Raw genomic sequence first — 19,799 nt, 5'->3', positions numbered from 1 at the left:
CTTTTTAATTAGTCTTCCCATTAATGCCATTATATTGTTCATTCAGACTGATTCGCGAATGCGCACAAACACAATAGGTGGGATTTATCGCATGAACCAATCACAGCCGAACATAACCAGTCATATCCAATCATATCCGATGGAGGCATTGCATCCTCTCACGTGACTTTCCCCCATTTATTCTCAATTACCCCTCACCAAAGTTGCAGCATGCTTTAGGGCAAGCCCGGTCTCATGAAAATGGGTATAAATAGTACGCCAAATAAAAACGAGAACTCATGGTATTGATACTCAAAAATGGACTTTGGCGTGCATATAATACCCAGTTTTCGCCTGCATATGATAAGCAGTTTTCGCATACATATGATATGCATCTACCCCACAACCCTAATCCTACCCATCGCTTAGCATATACAATCCAAAGTCCATTTTTGCGTATCAATACCACGAGTTTTCGTTTTTATTTAGCGTACTATTTATACGCACTTTCATGAGATGGGGTTGTTAGGGCAGGGGTGTCAAACTCAATTCCTGGAGGGCCGAAGCCCTGCAGAGTTTTGTTCCAACCCTGCTCCAACACACATACCATGTAGTTATCAAATTAGCCTGAAGGATTTGATTACTTGGACCAGGTGTATTTAATTAGGGTTGAATCTAAACTCTGCAGGGCTCCGGCCCTCCAGGAAATGAGTTTGACACCCCTGCTTTAGGGGGTCTGTTAAAACTCAGTGGGCTCAGGGGAGGCGAGAGAGTCTCGGACTCCTGCTGTAACATTACCTGCTGGTGTCGCTGTTGGACAGACACTTTTTAATGTTATATTTTATAATATTGGCGTTTTTATTTTTGTAATACATTTTTTTTTCTCATCCAGTATTTTGAGGAGGCACTGCCTCCCTTGCCTCCTCAGAGGAAATGCCCCTGGTGCACATAACTGAAATGTGCCTAAAGTTATTTTGTGTTCGTAAGTCATAGGCGTTTAGCACATCTGCTCAGTTATGAAACATTAAATGGTTGATCCCTCAGTTATCCACTTCATTCAGTCCTTCAAAGATGTTTTAATTACATCAATCGACAAACAAGCTTACAGGTTCAATTTAAAATGGTAACATTCATTTTAAAACACTTCTGAAAATATGGTCTCTATTCGTCAGAGGTTAAAAATGGTACACTACAGTGTTATATTTAGTTCTTCAAGCACAGGGGAAAAAAGACATGGAAACAAGAAAATGGATTTCTCTGTGTGACGTGGCGTATGAAAATACATTTTGTGGAAATTTGCTTTGACAGTTTTCAGGCAAAGGAGAACTTGCGGGGAGCAAAAATGAATCCTAATCCCCCCTAAAATCACATTTTTTAAAATGTAATTTTACATCATGTGAGACAGTAGGAAGGAAAGTTTGGGACGTGGATCAGGACGTGACAGGCCTAGATTTGCATCTACATCCCTGTGAGAACGTGCACGAACTGGTTTGCTATGGTTCCAGAAAAATTATCTTATTCTAACAAATGTATTCCATAGCAATTATTGAAAGTAATACACAAATGCATATTGACTTATTTTTATCCGATTATATCAGTTATATCAAAATCGGTCCAATAACCAGATTCATTCCTTACACCCGGACTAGACAATTTGGCAAAGGGGTTTTTAAATTGAAATTTTAGTATATTTGTCCTAATTTAATCCCAATATTCTGAAATACTGAAAAACATATATTTGGCTAAACAGGTCTTGTGTGTCTTGATACACAGCTGAATGAGAAACAGAATCTACCAGACACTGAGTGAGAACAGACACTGAAAGAAGAAATACACTTTAAATAAACCTTGAATAGAAGTCAATCCAGGGAAACTCAGTTATTCAGCATGTATTTTTCCTCTGCCCTGTATTTCCTGTTTTCAAGGAAGCATAGGTCAAAGATGTTTCGGCAGATATAGAGACTAGGTCATAACATTTCTGTTGAAGTCATATGACAGTCTTCTCTTAGCATTTGCAGCTAACTGCTGGTTGGATGTTGGGAGATTTGGAGAAAATCTGGCACTGGTCTTCAGACGAACGGTCACACATTCCTGAGGGATAAAAGGATGACGGTTATTTAAAACATATATTTAACTGGTTTTGCCAGTACCAAGCTCTATTTAAGGTAGTGTATATAAATATGTTGCTATTTCAAATAATATTACAAGTATTTGATGTAGCAAAAGCTCAAAAGAGTTAGGTTTTAATATCAAGGAAGTTTTCACTAGATAGTTTCCTATTTCATTACAGCAAACTCACAGAACTGGGACGTTCCAAATGCAGTGACTGAAGGAGAAGTTTACGGGACAGAGACTCCGCCCTCTTATATTTCACACCAATCATCCGGTCTAGATCCTGGAGGCCATCAAGTAAGCTCTGCTCCCTTTGGGCCAAAGCAAAATGATTAACTCGGAATTTTATAGCATGTAACGAGAAAAACAAATACTATTATTGTATGTGAAATTATCAAAGAAAGATTAGTTTTTACATTATCAGTCATCTCAAGTGGATGAAACACAATTTCATGCATAACAGTCAGTCCTTTGTGCTTTATGTGATGCAATGCAGTAATATTTTCTATTACCACAAGGTGGCAATAGAAGACTAATGTATGTCAGGGGTTTTAAAACTGTTCCTGGAGCCCAGCACTGCACATTTTGGATGTTTTTCTTATTCGCTGACAAGTTAATTCAGCTGTTTTAAATAAGGGAGGCATCCAAAATGTGCATTAATTCAATCGGCTCTAGGAATGGCCTAAAAAAACCCTGAAGTATGTCTTTAAATTTATTTTTTTTTTTTAATTCATAAAAGTAACTAACTTTATAAATAAGTCCCAATTAGTGCAGCCCAACTACAAATAAAGCAACATACTTGTGCTCCCCTGTATTGCCGATTTCAGCTGGTCCTTGCAGAAACTGCTTTAGTGTAGGAATGTATTCAGGATCTTCACAGGGGGACTTTTCAGAGGGAAAGGCTTCTAGAAACACATTTGACTACACACAGACATACACATACAGTAAGGATCACTAATCATCAGAGCATCGACAGTGATGAAAAGATGTTTTAGTTACTCATTCATAAAATTACAACAACATTGTAGAATTTGAAGATATATTAGTATGATACTAAAATTATAAAATGAGCCATTAATTATTGTTTGTTCAGGATGAGTGGGTCATTAACTGATTGTATAAAACGGTTCTCTGGAATATTTCTGCATTTTTCTGGTCGATTGTTTTTAGTATAATGACCGATTAATTGTGTAATTGATTTCCTGCTCATATCACACGGCCTCTTTTATCTCACATACTGCAATAAATTACATTTACTTAATTATTAAGTAGTGTAATAATAAGTGGGATAACGTGCATTCATTAGGTCAAGGTTAGGACAGATTAGGACACCAACATGAAGGCGTTGACAGCACATACTTCAAAACTGCACTTTTTTCAGTCTTTAAAATACTTGAGAATAATCTAAAAACACAATTCTTATAACGGAGCATAAACATTTACCACATTATGGAGAGGAGAGAGGGGAAGGTTTGGCTTTTCGGTAGAAGTCCACCACTGGCCACCAGGCACTATCTTCAGCTCCACAGTCTCCTGGCTGAAGGCAGTCCATGTGCTCTCCGACTGCTGGAATGACTGAACTGCAGTCCAATCAGATGCCCAGGATGCGGGTTCATTTGCATCAGCAGAACTTGTGTGTTCCTCTGAGAGGAGATAAAGGTTCATGTAAGTCTTTATAGTTTCATTTTCAAAGCTGTGACACAAAAACTCTTTACAAGACCAGTAGGCACTATGTTATAGTAACGTGCCTCTAACTACATTTTTGCAAAACTTAAAAAAATGTAACAATACATTCAATTCACCAGAGCAGTAAAACACCAATAACTTATATTCCTTTTCACACAAATTATGATAACTAGGCCAGATTATTGATTCATAAAGACTTTTTTTTTGTTTATGTGGCTCCATGTAATGACCTCAAAACACTTTTACTATAGTGCATGATTTGTAAACATATTCATTTTCTTGTTTGCATCACATAAGCAGCTTCATATTAGGGCTGTGCAAATAATCGAATGCGATTTTCATGCGCATCTCGTCAGTAAAGCCGGTTCTGTGATTAGTAGTAAATCTCCAGCACGTGCTTTCAGATGGAGCGGCATTTACTACACAGAGCCGTAGATCACTGACAAGCTACGCAATATCGCGTTCTTAATCGGCAATGAATCGCCTGCGATTTTGAACGCGATTTTCGCTTGTCAGTGATCTACAGAACCGGCTTTACTGACGAGATGCGCATGAAAATCGCATTCGATTATTTGCACAGCCCTACTTCATATGTATGGTTTTTCTGACATAGTAAACTTGCTCGTTAGCTCACCTGGTACAGCATTACACTTGATGTGCGATGTGAAGCACTCAGGTACAAGACACTTAAAACACTAGTCACAATAAAAAAGCGAAAAGACTCATAGACGCAAGCTAAAATGGTTTGGTTGCTTCAGCAAATGTGTTTTATCTCATGTTTAGTATAGGGTTTATAGTAGGTGGTACATTATTAAGGCGTTAAAGCAGGGGTCGCCAACTGGCGGACTCCGGTCCGAATCCGGACCGCGAGATGAGTCCATCTGGACGATTAAACTTCAAAAGGCTATGATTTTATTGAATAAATATAAGCACTGCAGTTTCAAAGTCAGATTCTTTGTGTACTGCCGTTACCAGGGAAACCACTATATTTCTGCCATTCTCAAAGCGCCACCTGCTGGTAGAGAATGAATTTGCATTTTCAATAAGCCCGTCTGCTGTTTTTGTTGAAAATCAACCCATGTTTTTTACGCAGCAAACATGCAGAGTTGTAAATGTGAACTAGTGGATCGACAAGAAGATAATGCATTATAAAAATTTAAACAATTAAGACAGTAACATATATTTATATGTTATTTAATTAATATAATAATTGATTGCTGATAATTGTTTAAATTAATATAATAATTTATACTTTTGACTCCATTTTCTTAAAAAATGGTTGAAATGTGAAGCTTACCATTTTATAAAACTTTTTGTTTTTGTGAAAACCTGTGTATGAACTGTAAATCATGCTTTTTACAGTAATTTTAATTTCATTTGTGCAGGTTTTAAAAAATCTTAAATATGAGTTTAAATATCCTGCAGATACCTTGGTCTGGCAAAAACCATCAATTCAAGTTTTTAGGGATATAATTGTCTGGACATCGGCTGGGGAGTAGGGTTCATTACTGGACCTCAAACAATTTTAGTTGAAGACCCCTGCGTTAGAGCATTAACCTTTAAGCACCACTCTCCAGTAATTTCATTTCTGATCTGCCACAATATATATAACAACCAATATAATAAAGTGTTACCAGATTCACATTCTTCTGTTTCAGACAGAACTGATTGCACTTTTAGAACCACTCACTGGACATTCAGCTTTAAAAGTGTTATGAAATGTGCAAGAAATGTCCCAACAGGAAAACAGTGAAGGTATGTTAAATGGCTTACAGAAATAACTTGTCATTTTAAAAAATCTACTTGTGTGACGTCATTTCAAAATGAAAAAGTAGGTTAAACCTGTTTATGTTCACTACCCGAATCACCTGGATTTCACCTCTTTAGAGAACAGGATTAATCCTGCGGATTAAGATTACACAGTGGCTGCCAAAAATGGAATTAAATCCATAAAATTATTAAGTGGAAAAGTGTGGTTTTGACCAAAGATTATAGGTAGAAGACATACTAGATGAATAAACAATGCAGTGTTTGCCCTCTATTTTGATCAAGGCATTCCCTCTAGACATGCTGCCTTTGGCATTGTGAAGGTTGGCCTCCCCTCTTGTCCCAATGGCCTTGTGTTTGCATGTCTTTTTAATGCTGCCTCCTGCCTTAGGCTGGTACACAGCAACAGGGGGAGTGAGTGGTTGGGGGGGTAGGAATTCCAAGCATTGCTTTAAATAATTAATATCTTCACATGAGGTCGGGGGAAGCGAGGGGGTCTGCAGGAATCCAGGTCAATCCAGACAGACTATTTAGTACATTGGGACTGCATGTTTATCTGCTCACTCAAACCCAAACAAAGCCAGGTTCCTGCTCCAGAAGAGAACTTACTGTACCTTCTGACAAAATTTATTTATTACCCTGCTACTTTCAAGACAGCTTACTTACCACAGTTGCAATCCTCAGCCAAATGTTGGACCTCACTGAATCCGTCCGTCCACAGCTGCTCTCCACCTGCCTGCATGAAAGTCCCAAACTCCTCCTCCTCCTTCTCCTCCTCCTCCTCCTCCTCCTCGCCCACATCAAGAGACCCCTCGTCAGCGGCCACTTTGTCCTTGTCGTCAACTCTTGCCGGCTCTGATAGCAACTCTGAGTTCACCAGAGGCAGCAAATCTCCACCTCTCGCCCCCACCTCCCCCTTGCTTAATGCTGGGATGGCTGTTGCTATGGCTGCAGTGGTGGTAGGGGCAGGATTAACCAGGGAGTGAATAGTGGTTACCGTTATATTGGCTGTTGGTGCGCTAAAGCCTCGTGAAGAGGATTTGTCAGACTGCTGAACTTCAAGTTCTCCATGCTCTGTGATTAATTCCTCCCAATGCTGAGGTGAGCACATGGACGGCCTCCTCTTCTTTTCTGTAGTGCTACATTCAACAGCCACTGGAGTGCAGCCCTCAGGCACAACAGTATACTTTGTGTCTGGAGTCCCATCTCTCAGTGTTGTAAGATCACCGGGCTCCACCGAATGTAGATTTTCACGGTTCAGTAGGCACTCATCTGGCCTGGCTTCTTGATTTTTCTGAATGCTGACAGGGACTTTGGAGGGAGTTATCATGGGAGAATGATCTATGCTTGGCTCAGTATTACAGTTTGTTGTGGTCAATTTGATTCCTAGACTATCAAAGTTAGTCTCAGATGCTACAGATGACCCTAGGTTTGGCACATCAGCAACAAAGTCTTGAATGTTCTGGCGATCATTTGCATCAAGGTCACATTTATTAACCTCAGTGTCTCCGTGTGCATCACCATTGGCACAACTGGATTCTTTTTCAGAACAGTTATCGGATTGATTAATACTCATTCCAGCTTCAACCTGCTCACCTGGTTTGGTACATGGTTTGGCAGAAGAGCAGCAGGTTTGTGGATCCATGCTCTCAGGTGCGTCAGTTTTCATTGATATGGGGGAATGCGCCCTTTCGTCTTTGCCCAACTTCAAGTTGATAGTGACTTCAAGTGGATAGCTAGCAGTGCTACCCTTTTGGCATTGTGTTATTATGTTATCTGGTATTACGTTAAGTGGTTGTGCGTCTGAAATCACTGCTTTTTTTTGGTCACCGTGTTTCGGTTGACCGCCCTGATTGGCGATTTCCGCTTTGCCGTGAGCCGCTGTTCTTTTCTCCGCTAAGCCTGTTGTTTTACTGCACTTCCTCCATTTTCGTATGGCCCTGGGCTTGGCTTTGAAAAGCCCACCATCGTCTGGCCCATCCTGGCTCAGCTTTGGCCATTTAGAGGAACATCTAAGCTCTTCCTTTGTCCCCTCAAGGATGACAGTGTGAGTCCGTGGACCTGTGACTCTCGTCCCAGTCCCTCGGTTTCCAACAGCACAGATGTAGCTGCCCCTTCCCTGGGCCTTGAGAAAGAGGCAGCGTGTCTGAGTCTGCCTGCCACCCCCCTCAGTGCCTTTCAAAGTGGCCACAGTTACAAGAGCGCCAAGACTGCCTTGCCTGACCCCTGGAGTTCTCGTTGCACTAATTGTGCTATCCAGTGTGTGCCCATAGCCACTGCTGACCTGACCTGACCAGCTTCTCTGCCCCACCCTGTTTTCAGGAGGCTGTTGGCATGTGCCCTGTGCTCGCGGTCCATTAGCAGCCTTTCTCCTGGTTTTAGAGTAGCCGCCACTCACAGCCCATGCTCTCAGGCCTTTAATCAGGGGTATGGCTCCAAACTCAAGGGCACTGGTGAATGAGACATTGGTTCTTCGGCATTCATGCAATAGCTCCCTATGGGCCATGTCCAAGCAGTTATTGTTGTTGTTCTGTTGCAGCATTCTTCTTGGTTGGGGGAGTAATATCAGATGCTGTGGTGGGTAAGAATGACATTTAGGATGTCAAAATCATGAAATTTGTCTGTTACAGCACAGCATTTATCAAACAGTTACGGAATGCAAACCACATATATCTTTATTTAAGTTAAATATCTGACAATTAAAAGTCAATACAAAAGTGCAGACTCAAATATTAGCTTAGTTCACGATAAAATGTCATGTCTTCAGATAAAATTAGAGTTAATCCATTCACTATTTGTTCTTAATTTTCTTACAAGTTTTTCTATATTACTTGTGTATATACTACAAATTTGGAGTTTTTATTTGTGACAATTAAAGGTCAATACAAAAGTGCAGGTTCACAAATTAGTTTAGTTCATGGTAAATTGTCTTCAGATAAAATTAGAGTTAATCCATTCCATACCACACACACACACACACACACAAGAATTGCAAATATTTCATTTTCTTGCATTGACTAAAACTGTAATACGTATTGTAATGTTTTTAAACTGTATTATACTACAATTTGTATATTATTACAATTACGTGTGTACATTTACATTTATATGTTGTAGTTTAATGTATTTTATAATTATATACATACTGTAACAAACAACTATGAAATACAATAATATTCAATAAAATTCATATTCAGTATTTATAATGCATTTTATTTTTATACTTTGTTATAAATTTACTTATAATTATTTATACTTAGTTCAATATTTAGTTATTGAAGATATATTAAAAAGATGGATACTGTCATATCACATCAAGAAAAGATTTTTCGTTCTATTTCTACTTAATTTAATATTGTTCTTATATTTTTTATTGTAGTTATAATAACTGTATTTTATAATGTATTTTATTATTTTATTTGATAATGTTTTTTTTTTCAGTGCTAGTATATTTAACACTTAAATTACTGTATAACGAATCTTGTAAAATAATTTTTTTCTTATGTTTTATTTCGCATGTCACAAACTATGTAACGATGATCAGAGGACGCTGCGTTACGTAGTCTCCACACACACAATACGTGATCACTTCACTTGCACCAAATCTATCATTAACTAACACTTGCCCACACAGATGTATCTAACATGAGGTAACCTCGAGGAGGGGAGAATTATCTGCATCGATTCTTTTCGTGGTTTGACATGAAAATATCCATCTTTTTGAATCATAAATAACCCATCTTTCTTTCTTTGTATCCTCTCACCTTTACAGTGTGCCAGTTATTTTCCTCATACCGACGCGATGTCACGAATCGCACAATTCCAGCTGTCGTACGTTGTGAAGATGCTGCTGGGCTGAAGGATTTTGAACCGTCTAGAAATTATGACATCCATGACGCTACTTCGTTTTAAGACAGCATTTCCGAATACAGACCACCGTAGATTTTTAGTGTAACCTATTAAATCTCATGTAGGTCTCATGTGCTCCGTTGAAGTGAACGCCACGCTACTCCTCCGTGTCTCCTCATAGCGCAGGCTGCTTTCACTGGCAAAGCAACGCAGAGCCTCCGCAATCTAGTGCGTGCGCTCAGCTGACCAATAGCCGAGCGTGCAGCACGCTGTCGGTGCTTTTACGCTTACGCACGAAGAGGACACGCACACGCGGGAACACATTGCTTCATTTGAGCTTTTACATGTAGATCTTCAGTCAGTTCTGGTGAGTATAGGCTACCTTGTGTTGTCAGTCACCCTTTGAAACCCTCTTGCCCTCTCTGTTTTCCTAGACTTCGTTTAGCCATATAATTGGTAGTAGAAACTCAATACAAAGACTTAAGAGACTTTTGTGTTTATAACTTGGTGATCTATGTTTATACAGTAGGCACTGTAATTATAATGAGAATCATTCATATGCAAACTATTTTACTCACACTTATTTTATTTCGAATTTGTATCACTTTATATACTCCGTGGAATATTAAAAGGACATTTTTCAGAAGACTTTTGTGGATAAAACACAGACAATGGACTATTTTTTATGACGCATTCATCATGCATTTATGGTGTTTTTGTGTTTTCATGCTGACTTGAATCCAATGTAATTTTTTTATGTTTTTTTTTTTTACTATGTAGTTTAATCTGGATGTAGGTTTCATCATTCATGAAACATTGTTAGATATGTTCAATATTAATGTATATTTCAATCTTGGGGAAGGCTGCCTGCTGTTGTTTGTAGATTTTTCTTGCCATGTCAGTATCAGAATTGGACCACTACTTGTCATGTATTAGTGCTGCCACATTAGTAGAATGATGAGAAATCAGTGAAAAAGATCAGGAAATAATTAGTTACCACTCATTAGAATGTTAATATTTTATTTGACTGTTCTATTTTTGCATCAGATGGAGATGGAGCATCATCTAAATGACTGTTTCAAAAAAGCAACACATACAAACACATGTACTTAAACCTGCCTAAAATATGATACATATACAACAGCATTGCTTGCATGTAGACTAATTCCATCACCAACACAAGAGTTAATTTAAAAAAAAAAGAAAAGAAAAACATTTCACACTCAGTGTTTTCAGTTCAGAAGAATTCAGAGCCTTTCTCATGAACAGAGAAGTGCTATCTGGTACAGCATGTCACAATGTGAATGAAAAAAAAAACCTTAATATTGTTTGGATTTATCTTAAAAGTGACAAAAATATGGATCACAAAAATACTCAACATTACAGGCTTTCATTTTAGTGTCTTATCTGTACAGATCATGCATATACATATGTAAAAATAGTACATGTATTTCTAATAGTATTTAAAATAAACACAATTCCATAACAACAACCAAAAACTACAGAGACAAACCAGGCAACGAAAAGGCAAAGCAATATTACCAAAATGCTGTAAAATTCTACAGCATAAATGTAATTCAAGACTGCACAAGAAAAGCGTGAGCAAAAAAACAAACTGTTTTTAAATATCTTTGCATCTATCTATGTTACACAGATTTGTGCCTGTGTTTATACAGAGTGGCAAGTTACAAAAGTTGGCAAGTTACAAAACATGAAAATAAGGTCTACAATAAATAATATTCTCAACATTTTCATTATGTATAAGTTATGTTTTTCTTGCAAAAGCTGGTGAAAATATTTTTGCTTTCTTTACATTAAATAGAATAAAACCTCCGAGACATGACAAGTATGTCACAGTTCTGTAACTGAGATTCTTACTGTTTCGAACCGGTACTTTTTGTTTCGGTATACTTTGTTGTCTTAGTCACTACAGTAAGAGTTCCCTCTGTTTTAGTAATCAGATGTTCTGAGGGCATTTCACGGGTCAAAAACTCTACGCTTGGCATCTTCACATAGAAACCTCCAGAGGCTTCCTCGCTAGAGCAAGGAAGAGAGGACTTGCGTCCTTTTGGAGAGCTTTCTGGTGTGATATTAAGGATGCCAGTAGAATGGGGACTAAGGGTGACTTTGGGTACTTTGAACCATGTTGTCTCCTCTCTTTCTTCACTCTTCGTTACAGAGACAAATCCAGCTGATACTGTGGGTACTGGAGACTCTGATCCCTCCCTTTCTGCCAACATTTCAGTCTTTGCTTTCGAGGATACTATAGTGCTAATCTTTCTCACCTCCTCATCCTTCTCTGTTTTCTTCCTGAGACCTGGGAATGACATTGTGCCTGATATTGTCTTTGACTCCTTGCTCTCTTTGCTTTCTCCCGAGGCCTCATTCCTGAGTTTCAGGCTTGTTTCCATTTCCTCTTCCTCACTTGCATCTTTTGAGTATGGTGAGAAAAACTACACTTTAGGCATTTTAAGCTTTCCAAACATTGATTTTTCATCTTTGTCACCATTTAGACTTGGACCTGTTCCATCATCAGACCCACTTGGTGTTACATCAAATGATCCTCTCTGCCCAGAAGAAAATGTCACTTTTGGCAATTTAAGCTTAAAGGTTTTTGACTTTCCCTCAGTTTCCACCTCATCTTCACAATATATTGCTTTCTCCTTTTCATTTGATCGAGACTTGCCAAAACTTGGCTTCATTTTGATCTTTGGCTGCTTGAGCTTCTCATCTACAATTTCTGCACTTGCTGCACCACCTATACTAGCAGTGTTCTCCATTTGTGGATTCACCATAACAAATACAGCTTTTGTTAATTTTGGCATATGTGGGCTTTCATACTCTGCCTCAGAGTCTATGTTTATAGAGTGACCTTTTCCCTGAGATGATCTGATGTTGGCTTCAGGTGAACTTAAAAAAGGCAGAGGTATTCCAAATTTTGGAATTTTGACTTTACCAGTCTGCTTTTTATCTTCTTCAGAATGATTAGTGTCAGCTTGGGCAGTCTCAATGTCAAAATCAAGTTCGGGAATCTTTGGTGCTTGTAAATCAGCTTTCAAGTTTGCATCAGTTTTTGCTCCTTTTAGAAATTTAGCATCCGTTTTTCCAGACTTGTTTATGTCATTTTCTGATCCAGATACTCTTAGTTTTGGCATTCCAATATTAAATTTCGAACCTTTAACTTTTGGCCCTTTTATTTTTTCTTTCGGTGCGGCAGGTTCCAGATCAGTATCTGGAAGTTCATTCTTCTTTTTATTCTTTTTTCCTTCTCTTGATAAGCCAAGATCCAGCTCCAGATCCACATTAGGCATCCTCATCTTTTTACCCTCTTTATGCGAATCCTTAAGGCTCGCATCAGTGGAAGGATCTGACATGTCTGCTTCTCTAGACATTCTTATATCTAGTTTTGGGATTTTAACATTTGACATTGTGAGTTTTCCATGCCCTCCTCCAGATTCTCTCTCTTTGGTATCAAACTCTCCAGTTCTACTTTCTGGTAATGATATGGCAACCTGTGGTATCTTAATATCAGGCATTTTACATTGCCCACCTTCTACTTCCACAGACCCTGAAGCCTGAGGGTCATCTGATTTGCCGTATGGTAATGATATATCCACTTTTGGTATTGTTATTTTCGGTAATTGAAAGTTGCCGCCTTGTCTTCTGACCTCTGTTTTCTCTGCACTCTCTGGTTGACCTTGAGATGATACATCTACTTTTGGAATTTTGATGTCAGGAACCTTAAATTTCCCTTCTTTGCCACACACTCCCAGTTCAAGGTCATTAGTGTCCTCTATTGTTGGTAGTTTAATTCCATGGATCATGACTTTACCTTTTCCTACATCTGGTTGAATTTCTGGAACAACGTCTTTAGATTTTATTTTAGGAAGGGATATATCAGTTGTTGGCATCTTTAATTTTCCACCTTCTAGTTCTAAATCAGGTGCATGACTTTCTTCTTTGCTTTTGTGAGGTAGCAATACATCTCTCTTAGGCACCGTAATGTCTGGCATTTTTAATTTACTCCCTTTCACTCCAAATTCTAAATCAGGATCATCATTTTTCGTTATTTTTCCATGAGGTAATGATATATCAAGACTGGGCACGGACATTTTTGGTATTTTTAGCTTTTCACCTTTAATGTCAGCATTAGATGTGTCATGTTTTGCATCTGGTAATGATATTTCCACTTCTGGCATTCTTATGTTACCCTTCCTTCCAATCTCCACCTCATGGTTATCTATGTCACCTGTTTTTCCATGAGGAAGTGAAATGTCTACTTTAGGTATCTTGACATGGGGAAGATTTACTGTACCCCTACTACTATTAATGTGTAAGTCAGAAGAGTCTATTGATTCATGAAGTTTTAACCTAGGCAAGGAAACATCCAAATCAACTTTTGGAACTGATATGCCAATTGTTGGCATCTTAGGAATTTTTAAACTGCCCTCATAACCTCTGATATCTGCTTCAGATACATCAACCTCAGTTTTAGGAAGAAATACCTCACATTCTGGAATATTTGCTGTTGGCAATGATATCTCAACTGCTGGCATTCTGACCTTTCCTTTGTTATCCACATATCCAGGCATAGCCATTTCCACATCTTTGAGCTTTGCTTTGGGAATAGGTGTCATGAATTTGGGGAATTTGAGCTTGGATTTGACCTTAACATCAGGACCCTCTACTCTGATTTCTGGTTTTGTAATTTCTCCAGCACCTGCTTTTATCTTCATTTCAGCGGCAGTACCAATTATTTCAGTATCCTTTTTAGATGTTTCCACTGATGGTAATGTTCTTTCCATGTCCAAATCTATAGATAAGTCAGGACTGTCTAGTTCTAGTTTGTCTCCACTTTTCAATTTTCTGCCAAATTTAGGAAATGATATTTTGGGCATTTTCATAGAGACGTCTGGTACATCAAAACTCGCCCCAGATGATGGCCTTCCATCCTCCGCCTTAAGAAGTTCAATGTTTTCTCTATCACTGCCCTTTCCCTTTGAAAGAGTAAAGTCCAGGTCAACTTTAGGAGCAGATATGTCAACAGTTGGTATTTTCACACTTGGCAGCTTGATGTTCCCACCTAAAGTTACTTCAGGGACATTTAAATCTCTAATTTTGACACCAGTAGCTTTGGTCGCTATATCAGAATCATGAGTCAGTTTAGGTACTGAAATGTCTATGTCTTTCTTCTCTGACCAAACTTTTAGTTCATGATCTGTTAGTTTCATTTTAGGGATAGAGATAACAGTGGGCATCTGAAATCTTAAACCTTTTTTAGTGTCACCACCCAGATCAAGCTCTCCTTCTGTGGCTCCTGGCAGAGATGTATCTATAGAGGGCATGGGAAACTTTCCACCCTTGATATCGGTATATTCACCTCCTGATGGTTTTAATTTAGGCAAAGAAATATCAAATTTAGGCATTTCAAATTTTCTTCCTTTTCCTGCATGTCTTTCAACATCTACATCTCCTCCTGCTCCTCCTCCTGGCAGAGAGATATCTATAGAGGGCATGTGAAACTTTCCACCCTTGATATCGGGACCTTCAATGTTGATTTCACCTCCTGATGGTTTTAATTTAGGCAAAGAAACATCAAATTTAGGCATTTCAAATTTTCTTCTTTTTCCCGTATGTCCTTCAACATTTATATCTCCTCCTGCTCCTCTTTCAGGCAGAGAGATATCTATAGAGGGCATGTGAAACTTTCCACCCTTGATATCGGGACTTTCAACATTGATTGCACCTCCTGATGTTTTTAATTTAGGCAAGGAAACATCTAATTTAGGCATTTCAAATTTTCTTCCTTTTCTTCCATGTCCTTCAACATCTACATCTCCTCCTGCGCCTCCTGCAGGCAGAGAGATATCTATAGAGGGCATGTCAATCTTTCTACCCTTGATATCGGGACCTTCAATGTCGATTTCACTTGCTGATGGTTTTAATTTAGGAAAGGAAACATCTAATGTAGGCATTTCCAATTTTCTTCCTATTCTTTCATGTCCTTCAACATCTACATATCCTCCTGCGCCTCCTGCAGGCAGAGAGATATCTATAGAGGGCATGTCAATCTTTCCACCCTTGATATCGGGACCTTCAATGTTGATTTCATCTCCTGATGGTTTTAATTTAGGCAAGGAAACATCTAATTTAGGCATTTCAAATTTTCTTCCTTTTCTTCCATGTCCTTCAACATCTACATCTCCTCCTGCGTCTCCTGCACGCAGAGAGATATCTATAGAGGGCATGTGAAACTTTCCACCCTTGATATCGGGAACTTCAATGTCGATTTCACCCCCTGATGGTTTTAATTTAAACAAAGAAACATCTAATTTAGGCATTTCAAATGTTCTTCCTTTGCCTTCATGCTCTTCGACAGTCACATCTCCTCCTGTTCTTCCTTCTGGCAGAGAGATATCTATAGAGGGCATGTGAAACTTTCCATCCTTGATATCAGTATTGATTTCTCCACCTGAAGATTTAATCTTAGGTGAGCTAATAACAAATTTAGGCAAATTTGTTTTTTTGCCATCAAGGTCAGTGTTTCCTTTCACCTTCCCTTTTGGAAAGGACATTTCAATAGATGGCATATTTAACTTTCCTCCTTGGATCTGAGGAGCTTCAGTTCCAATTTCTCCTTCTGTAGCTTTTACTTTTGGCAATAAAACATCGGTTTTTGGCATTTTAAACTTTATACCTGTTCCAGAATGGCCTTCTATAACAGTGTTTTTCTCAGTTTTATCTTTAGGCAAAGAAATGTCAAGGGAAGGTGTGTAAACTTTGCTTCCTTTTACATCTGGTCTTTCTACATTGACTTCCACAGATCTTGTTTTAATCTTTGGAAGTGACAAATCAACTTGAGGCAAATGAAACTTGCCCCCCTTACTGACATTAACTTTGCCATCTCCCTTTACCTTTCCTTGTGTAAGAGAAATGTCAACATCTGGGATATCTATCTTCCCACCCTTCAATTCAGGTCCTTCAATATTTATTTCAGTCCCTGCTGATTTTATTTGCGGTAAATGAATGTTCAATTTTGGCATTTGAAATTTTGTGCCCTTTTTGGTATTTCCCTCCAGACAAACATCACCGTCTGTTTTAACCTCTGCTGAGGAGATATTATAAGAAGGTATATTTAACTCAACACCTTTGAATTCAGGTCCATCCACACTGAGTTCCCCTTTGGTTGATTCAAATTTTGGTAAGGAAATATCCAGTTTTGGAATATCAAACTTTCCTATTTTTCCTGAATGTCTCTTGAGATCAACATCACCTGTGTCAGTTACTTTTGGAAATGATATATCAACGGATGGCATATTGAATCTTTTGCTGTCAGGCCCTTCAATACTGATGTCACCTTGTGGTGACTTCATTTTTGGCAAGGAAATCTCAACACCAGAATCTTTCACTGCAGGCAGAGAGATATCAACCTTTCCACATTTACCAGAGGGTTCCACATTAACATATCTTTCGTCTTTTTTATGTAGCAAGGAAATATCAATTGCTGGCATGTGAAACTTCCTATTGGTTCTTTTAACATCAAAATCAACTTCTCCTGATTTGAGTTTAGGTAGACGTATATCAGATTTAGGAATCTGAAACGTATCTCCCTTCTCAACCTCAAGATTAATCTGTTCATCTGTTTTTCCTTTTGGTAATGAAATATCAGCTCCGGGGATGCTAAACTTTTTTACATCAGGACTCTGAGAATCGAGTTTACCCTCTGGCAGTGACATATTTAGATCAATTTTGGGCATGTTTGCATTTCCAGAATGACCCTCGACCTCAACTCTGGCCTCTATTTTTCCTTTTGGTAATGATATATCAATGGGTGGTATTTGGAATTTCTCACTTTTGACCTCTGGATCCTCAGTATTGATTGCACCTCTGGATAATTTCATTTTTGGAATCGAGACATCTAGATGTGGTTTTTTAAATTTGCCTCCTTTCACAGATGGGTCTCCAATCTCAATATTTCCCTCAGTTTTGCCTTTAGGAAGTGAAATTTCAATTGATGACATACTCAATTTTCCTGCTTTTATATCAGGCCCCTCAGCAATGGCATGCTCAGGTGATTTCACTTTAGGTAGGGAGACATCTACTTTAGGCATTTGAATCTTTTCCCCTTTTCCAAAGTGGCCCTCAACATCTGCACATGCCTCTAGCATGTCTTTCGGCAAGGAAATGTCAACCTCAGGCCCTTCTATATCAATTTTCCCTTGTGGTAATTTCATTTTGGGGAGGGAAATGTCTATTTGTGGCATTTTCACATTTGGTCCTTTCTCAGAATGACCATCCACCTTTGCTTCACCTTTACCTTTTGGTAACGAAATGCAAATATTTGACTTGTGAAATGTTCCACCTTTTGGTCCAGGTTCTTCAACTATGACTTCACCCTCAGGGGATGTTATTTTTGGAAGAGAGATGTCTAATTTTGTCATTCCATATTTTACCCCAGTACTTGCATGTCCCTCAGTATCAATGTTTTTTGCAGTCATCTTTGGTAATGACACATCTAATATAGGAAGACATGACGTTTCTATCTTGGGCACTGCAATGTCAGGTTTGGGGAGGAAAATCTTATGCTCTTTGTCCATGGATCCATCAATGTCATCTCCAAATCTTTGTTTTGCATCAAGGTTTAGCACTGGTAAGGATGTGTCAGGCGTGGCTGTGTTGATTTTTGTTCCTTTTACATTGCAATCAGGAACTTCAACAAGTTTGAATTCTGCCTTGCCCTTAGTCTTTGGGAAATGCAAGTCTAAATCCACATTTGGTGCTTTGATGTCAATCTTGGGCATTTTCAGTTTATTTTCAGATGTATCAGTTTCTTTCCTTGCCTCTCCATCCATTTCATCTGAATGACAAGAAAGTCTTACCTTTGGCAGTTTCAACTTTGGGACTGTCCCCATTGTATCTGAGACATCCAGATTTATCTTCGATATTTTTATCTCAGGACCCTCTCCTTTTCCTTTAACACTAACCTCAAGATTAGGAACATTAGTTTCAGCTTTGTCCTGAGGCATGTTGAAATCACACTCTACTGATGGAGGCTTAAATTTGGCTTCTAGTTCTTTCACCTCAAAACTGTCATTTGAAGATTGTACATCTAACTTTGACTTTTTAATTTTAAGGAAATTCATTCCAAATTTTGGACCTTTCGTCTTGGCCTTCAGCTTTGCACTAGAGGCCTCTCCCTCATGTGGTGAAAAATCTTCATTGACATTCTTTTCAGCCACAGCAGCATCCATGGCCTTCATCTTTAGAAATCTGATTTTCCTCTTCTTCTTAGTACTAGTAATAACACCCTCCAGATGTTCTGATCCATCTGCAGTGGCCTTCCCACCTTTCCTCATCTTGAACTTCGGGAATACGAACTCAACATCAACAGGACTGAGGTCTGATCTACCAGGTGAGCCCTCAACATCCAGCTCTGCCTGTGCTGTTGCTTTTTTGTTCTCTTTCAGTCTTTTCAATCCAAATCTTCCTCCTCTCCTTTTCTTGGTTTTGAACGGTTTCTCGCTTTTGACGCTCTGCAAGAGAAAGGTTATCATTCCTTCTAGTTTCTACTGTTGTAAGTACTTTTGTTAAAATTAATTCACTTTGAGAAATACTGTGGATGTTAAAAAAGTAATTCTATTGTATAGCTATATTTCAGAATGTACCATTTTTTGCATCTTGGCCTTAGGTCCTCTGAGCTCAAGATTTTGTGCACCTGGACGTATGCTGACTTCACTTCCTGGCACAGTCCTCTTCAAAAAGAAAGACACTTTGTAGGGTTCTGCACACTGAAGAATTTTTAATGCGTCCTCATATTTCACGTTATCAAAATACACCCTGGCACTTAGAAGTTGATCTCCTGCAATAACACATCATCAAAAATTATTTATAACTTTGTATGATTTGTCTTTGTATTCTTAGTACATCTGGAAACAAAATTAATTCAGTACACCGGTACTCAACATGGAAATTTTGTCCTTTAATGATTATAAGGTTAAAGTTGCTTCTGATGCTTGTCTCTTCAAGGACAGTAGCTCAAGTCTTTACAGTATTTGACATTGCACTTTTTAAAGTAAAATACAGTCCCTTGGTACCTTTCTGTAGACTGAGGTGCTTTGCTGCTGGGGAGTCTTTCAAGACCTCTTTGATGAAGATGCCTTGCTCCCCTCCACCCACAACACTGTACCCACTAGCTCCAACCTCAGCCTGTGTTTCAACAACCACTTCCACAAGCTCTGACAACTGCTTTTCCTTCTCCACCTGCTCATAAAATGTACAAAATCAACTTTATTGTCATATTTAGCACATTGCACGGCAATGGCAAGGTAAGTAGGTAAATGACAATTAGATAATACAGTAGCAGCAGTAGGATAGCAGTAGGATATGATTGATTGTCAGTACTTGAG

The 19,799-nt window shown here is 38.6% G+C and overlaps 2 protein-coding genes across 2 annotated transcripts in view; both read right to left on the bottom strand.

Moving 5' to 3' along the window:
• Window positions 1-891: 891 nt before the first annotated feature.
• LOC107717617 (uncharacterized) lies at window positions 892-9,965 on the bottom strand. Its single transcript, XM_016524425.1, has 6 exons — window positions 9,309-9,965; window positions 6,211-8,116; window positions 3,535-3,734; window positions 2,891-3,012; window positions 2,279-2,402; window positions 892-2,070 (listed from the first exon to the last, which is right to left on the bottom strand). The coding sequence occupies exons 2-6, from the start codon at window positions 8,084-8,086 to the stop codon at window positions 1,942-1,944; spliced, it is 2,451 nt and encodes an 816-aa protein (XP_016379911.1). The 5' UTR covers window positions 8,087-8,116; window positions 9,309-9,965; the 3' UTR covers window positions 892-1,941.
• A 214-nt stretch (window positions 9,966-10,179) lies between these two features.
• The window catches only part of prx (periaxin), a 20,613-nt gene continuing 10,993 nt past the window's right edge, over window positions 10,180-19,799 (bottom strand). Inside the window, exons 5-7 of the mRNA XM_016524424.1 lie at window positions 19,488-19,653; window positions 19,059-19,252; window positions 10,180-18,926 (exon numbers count right to left, since the gene is read on the bottom strand). Coding sequence (XP_016379910.1) covers window positions 11,847-18,926; window positions 19,059-19,252; window positions 19,488-19,653 — 7,440 coding nt within the window. The 3' untranslated portion in view covers window positions 10,180-11,846. The remainder of the gene's footprint in view (window positions 18,927-19,058; window positions 19,253-19,487; window positions 19,654-19,799) is intronic.

Source organism: Sinocyclocheilus rhinocerous, unplaced genomic scaffold, assembly GCF_001515625.1.
Source record: "Sinocyclocheilus rhinocerous isolate Xijiao unplaced genomic scaffold, SAMN03320098_v1.1 scaffold240, whole genome shotgun sequence".
NCBI classification, from domain to species: Eukaryota; Metazoa; Chordata; class Actinopteri; order Cypriniformes; family Cyprinidae; genus Sinocyclocheilus; species Sinocyclocheilus rhinocerous.
This window is presented reverse-complemented; position numbering and strand designations above follow the sequence as displayed.

Excerpts from the sequence above, each read along its gene's own strand:
- LOC107717617 (XM_016524425.1), bottom strand. The coding sequence starts at position 8,086 with ATGCTGCAACAGAACAACAACAATAACTGCTTGGACATGGCCCATAGG. Across the intron at positions 3,013-3,534 it reads TCTCTCCTCTCCATAATGTG|TCAAATGTGTTTCTAGAAGC; the intron begins GTAAATGTTTAT and ends GTCTGTGTGTAG. Across the intron at positions 2,071-2,278 it reads ATTTGGAACGTCCCAGTTCT|GAATGTGTGACCGTTCGTCT; the intron begins GTGAGTTTGCTG and ends TTTATCCCTCAG.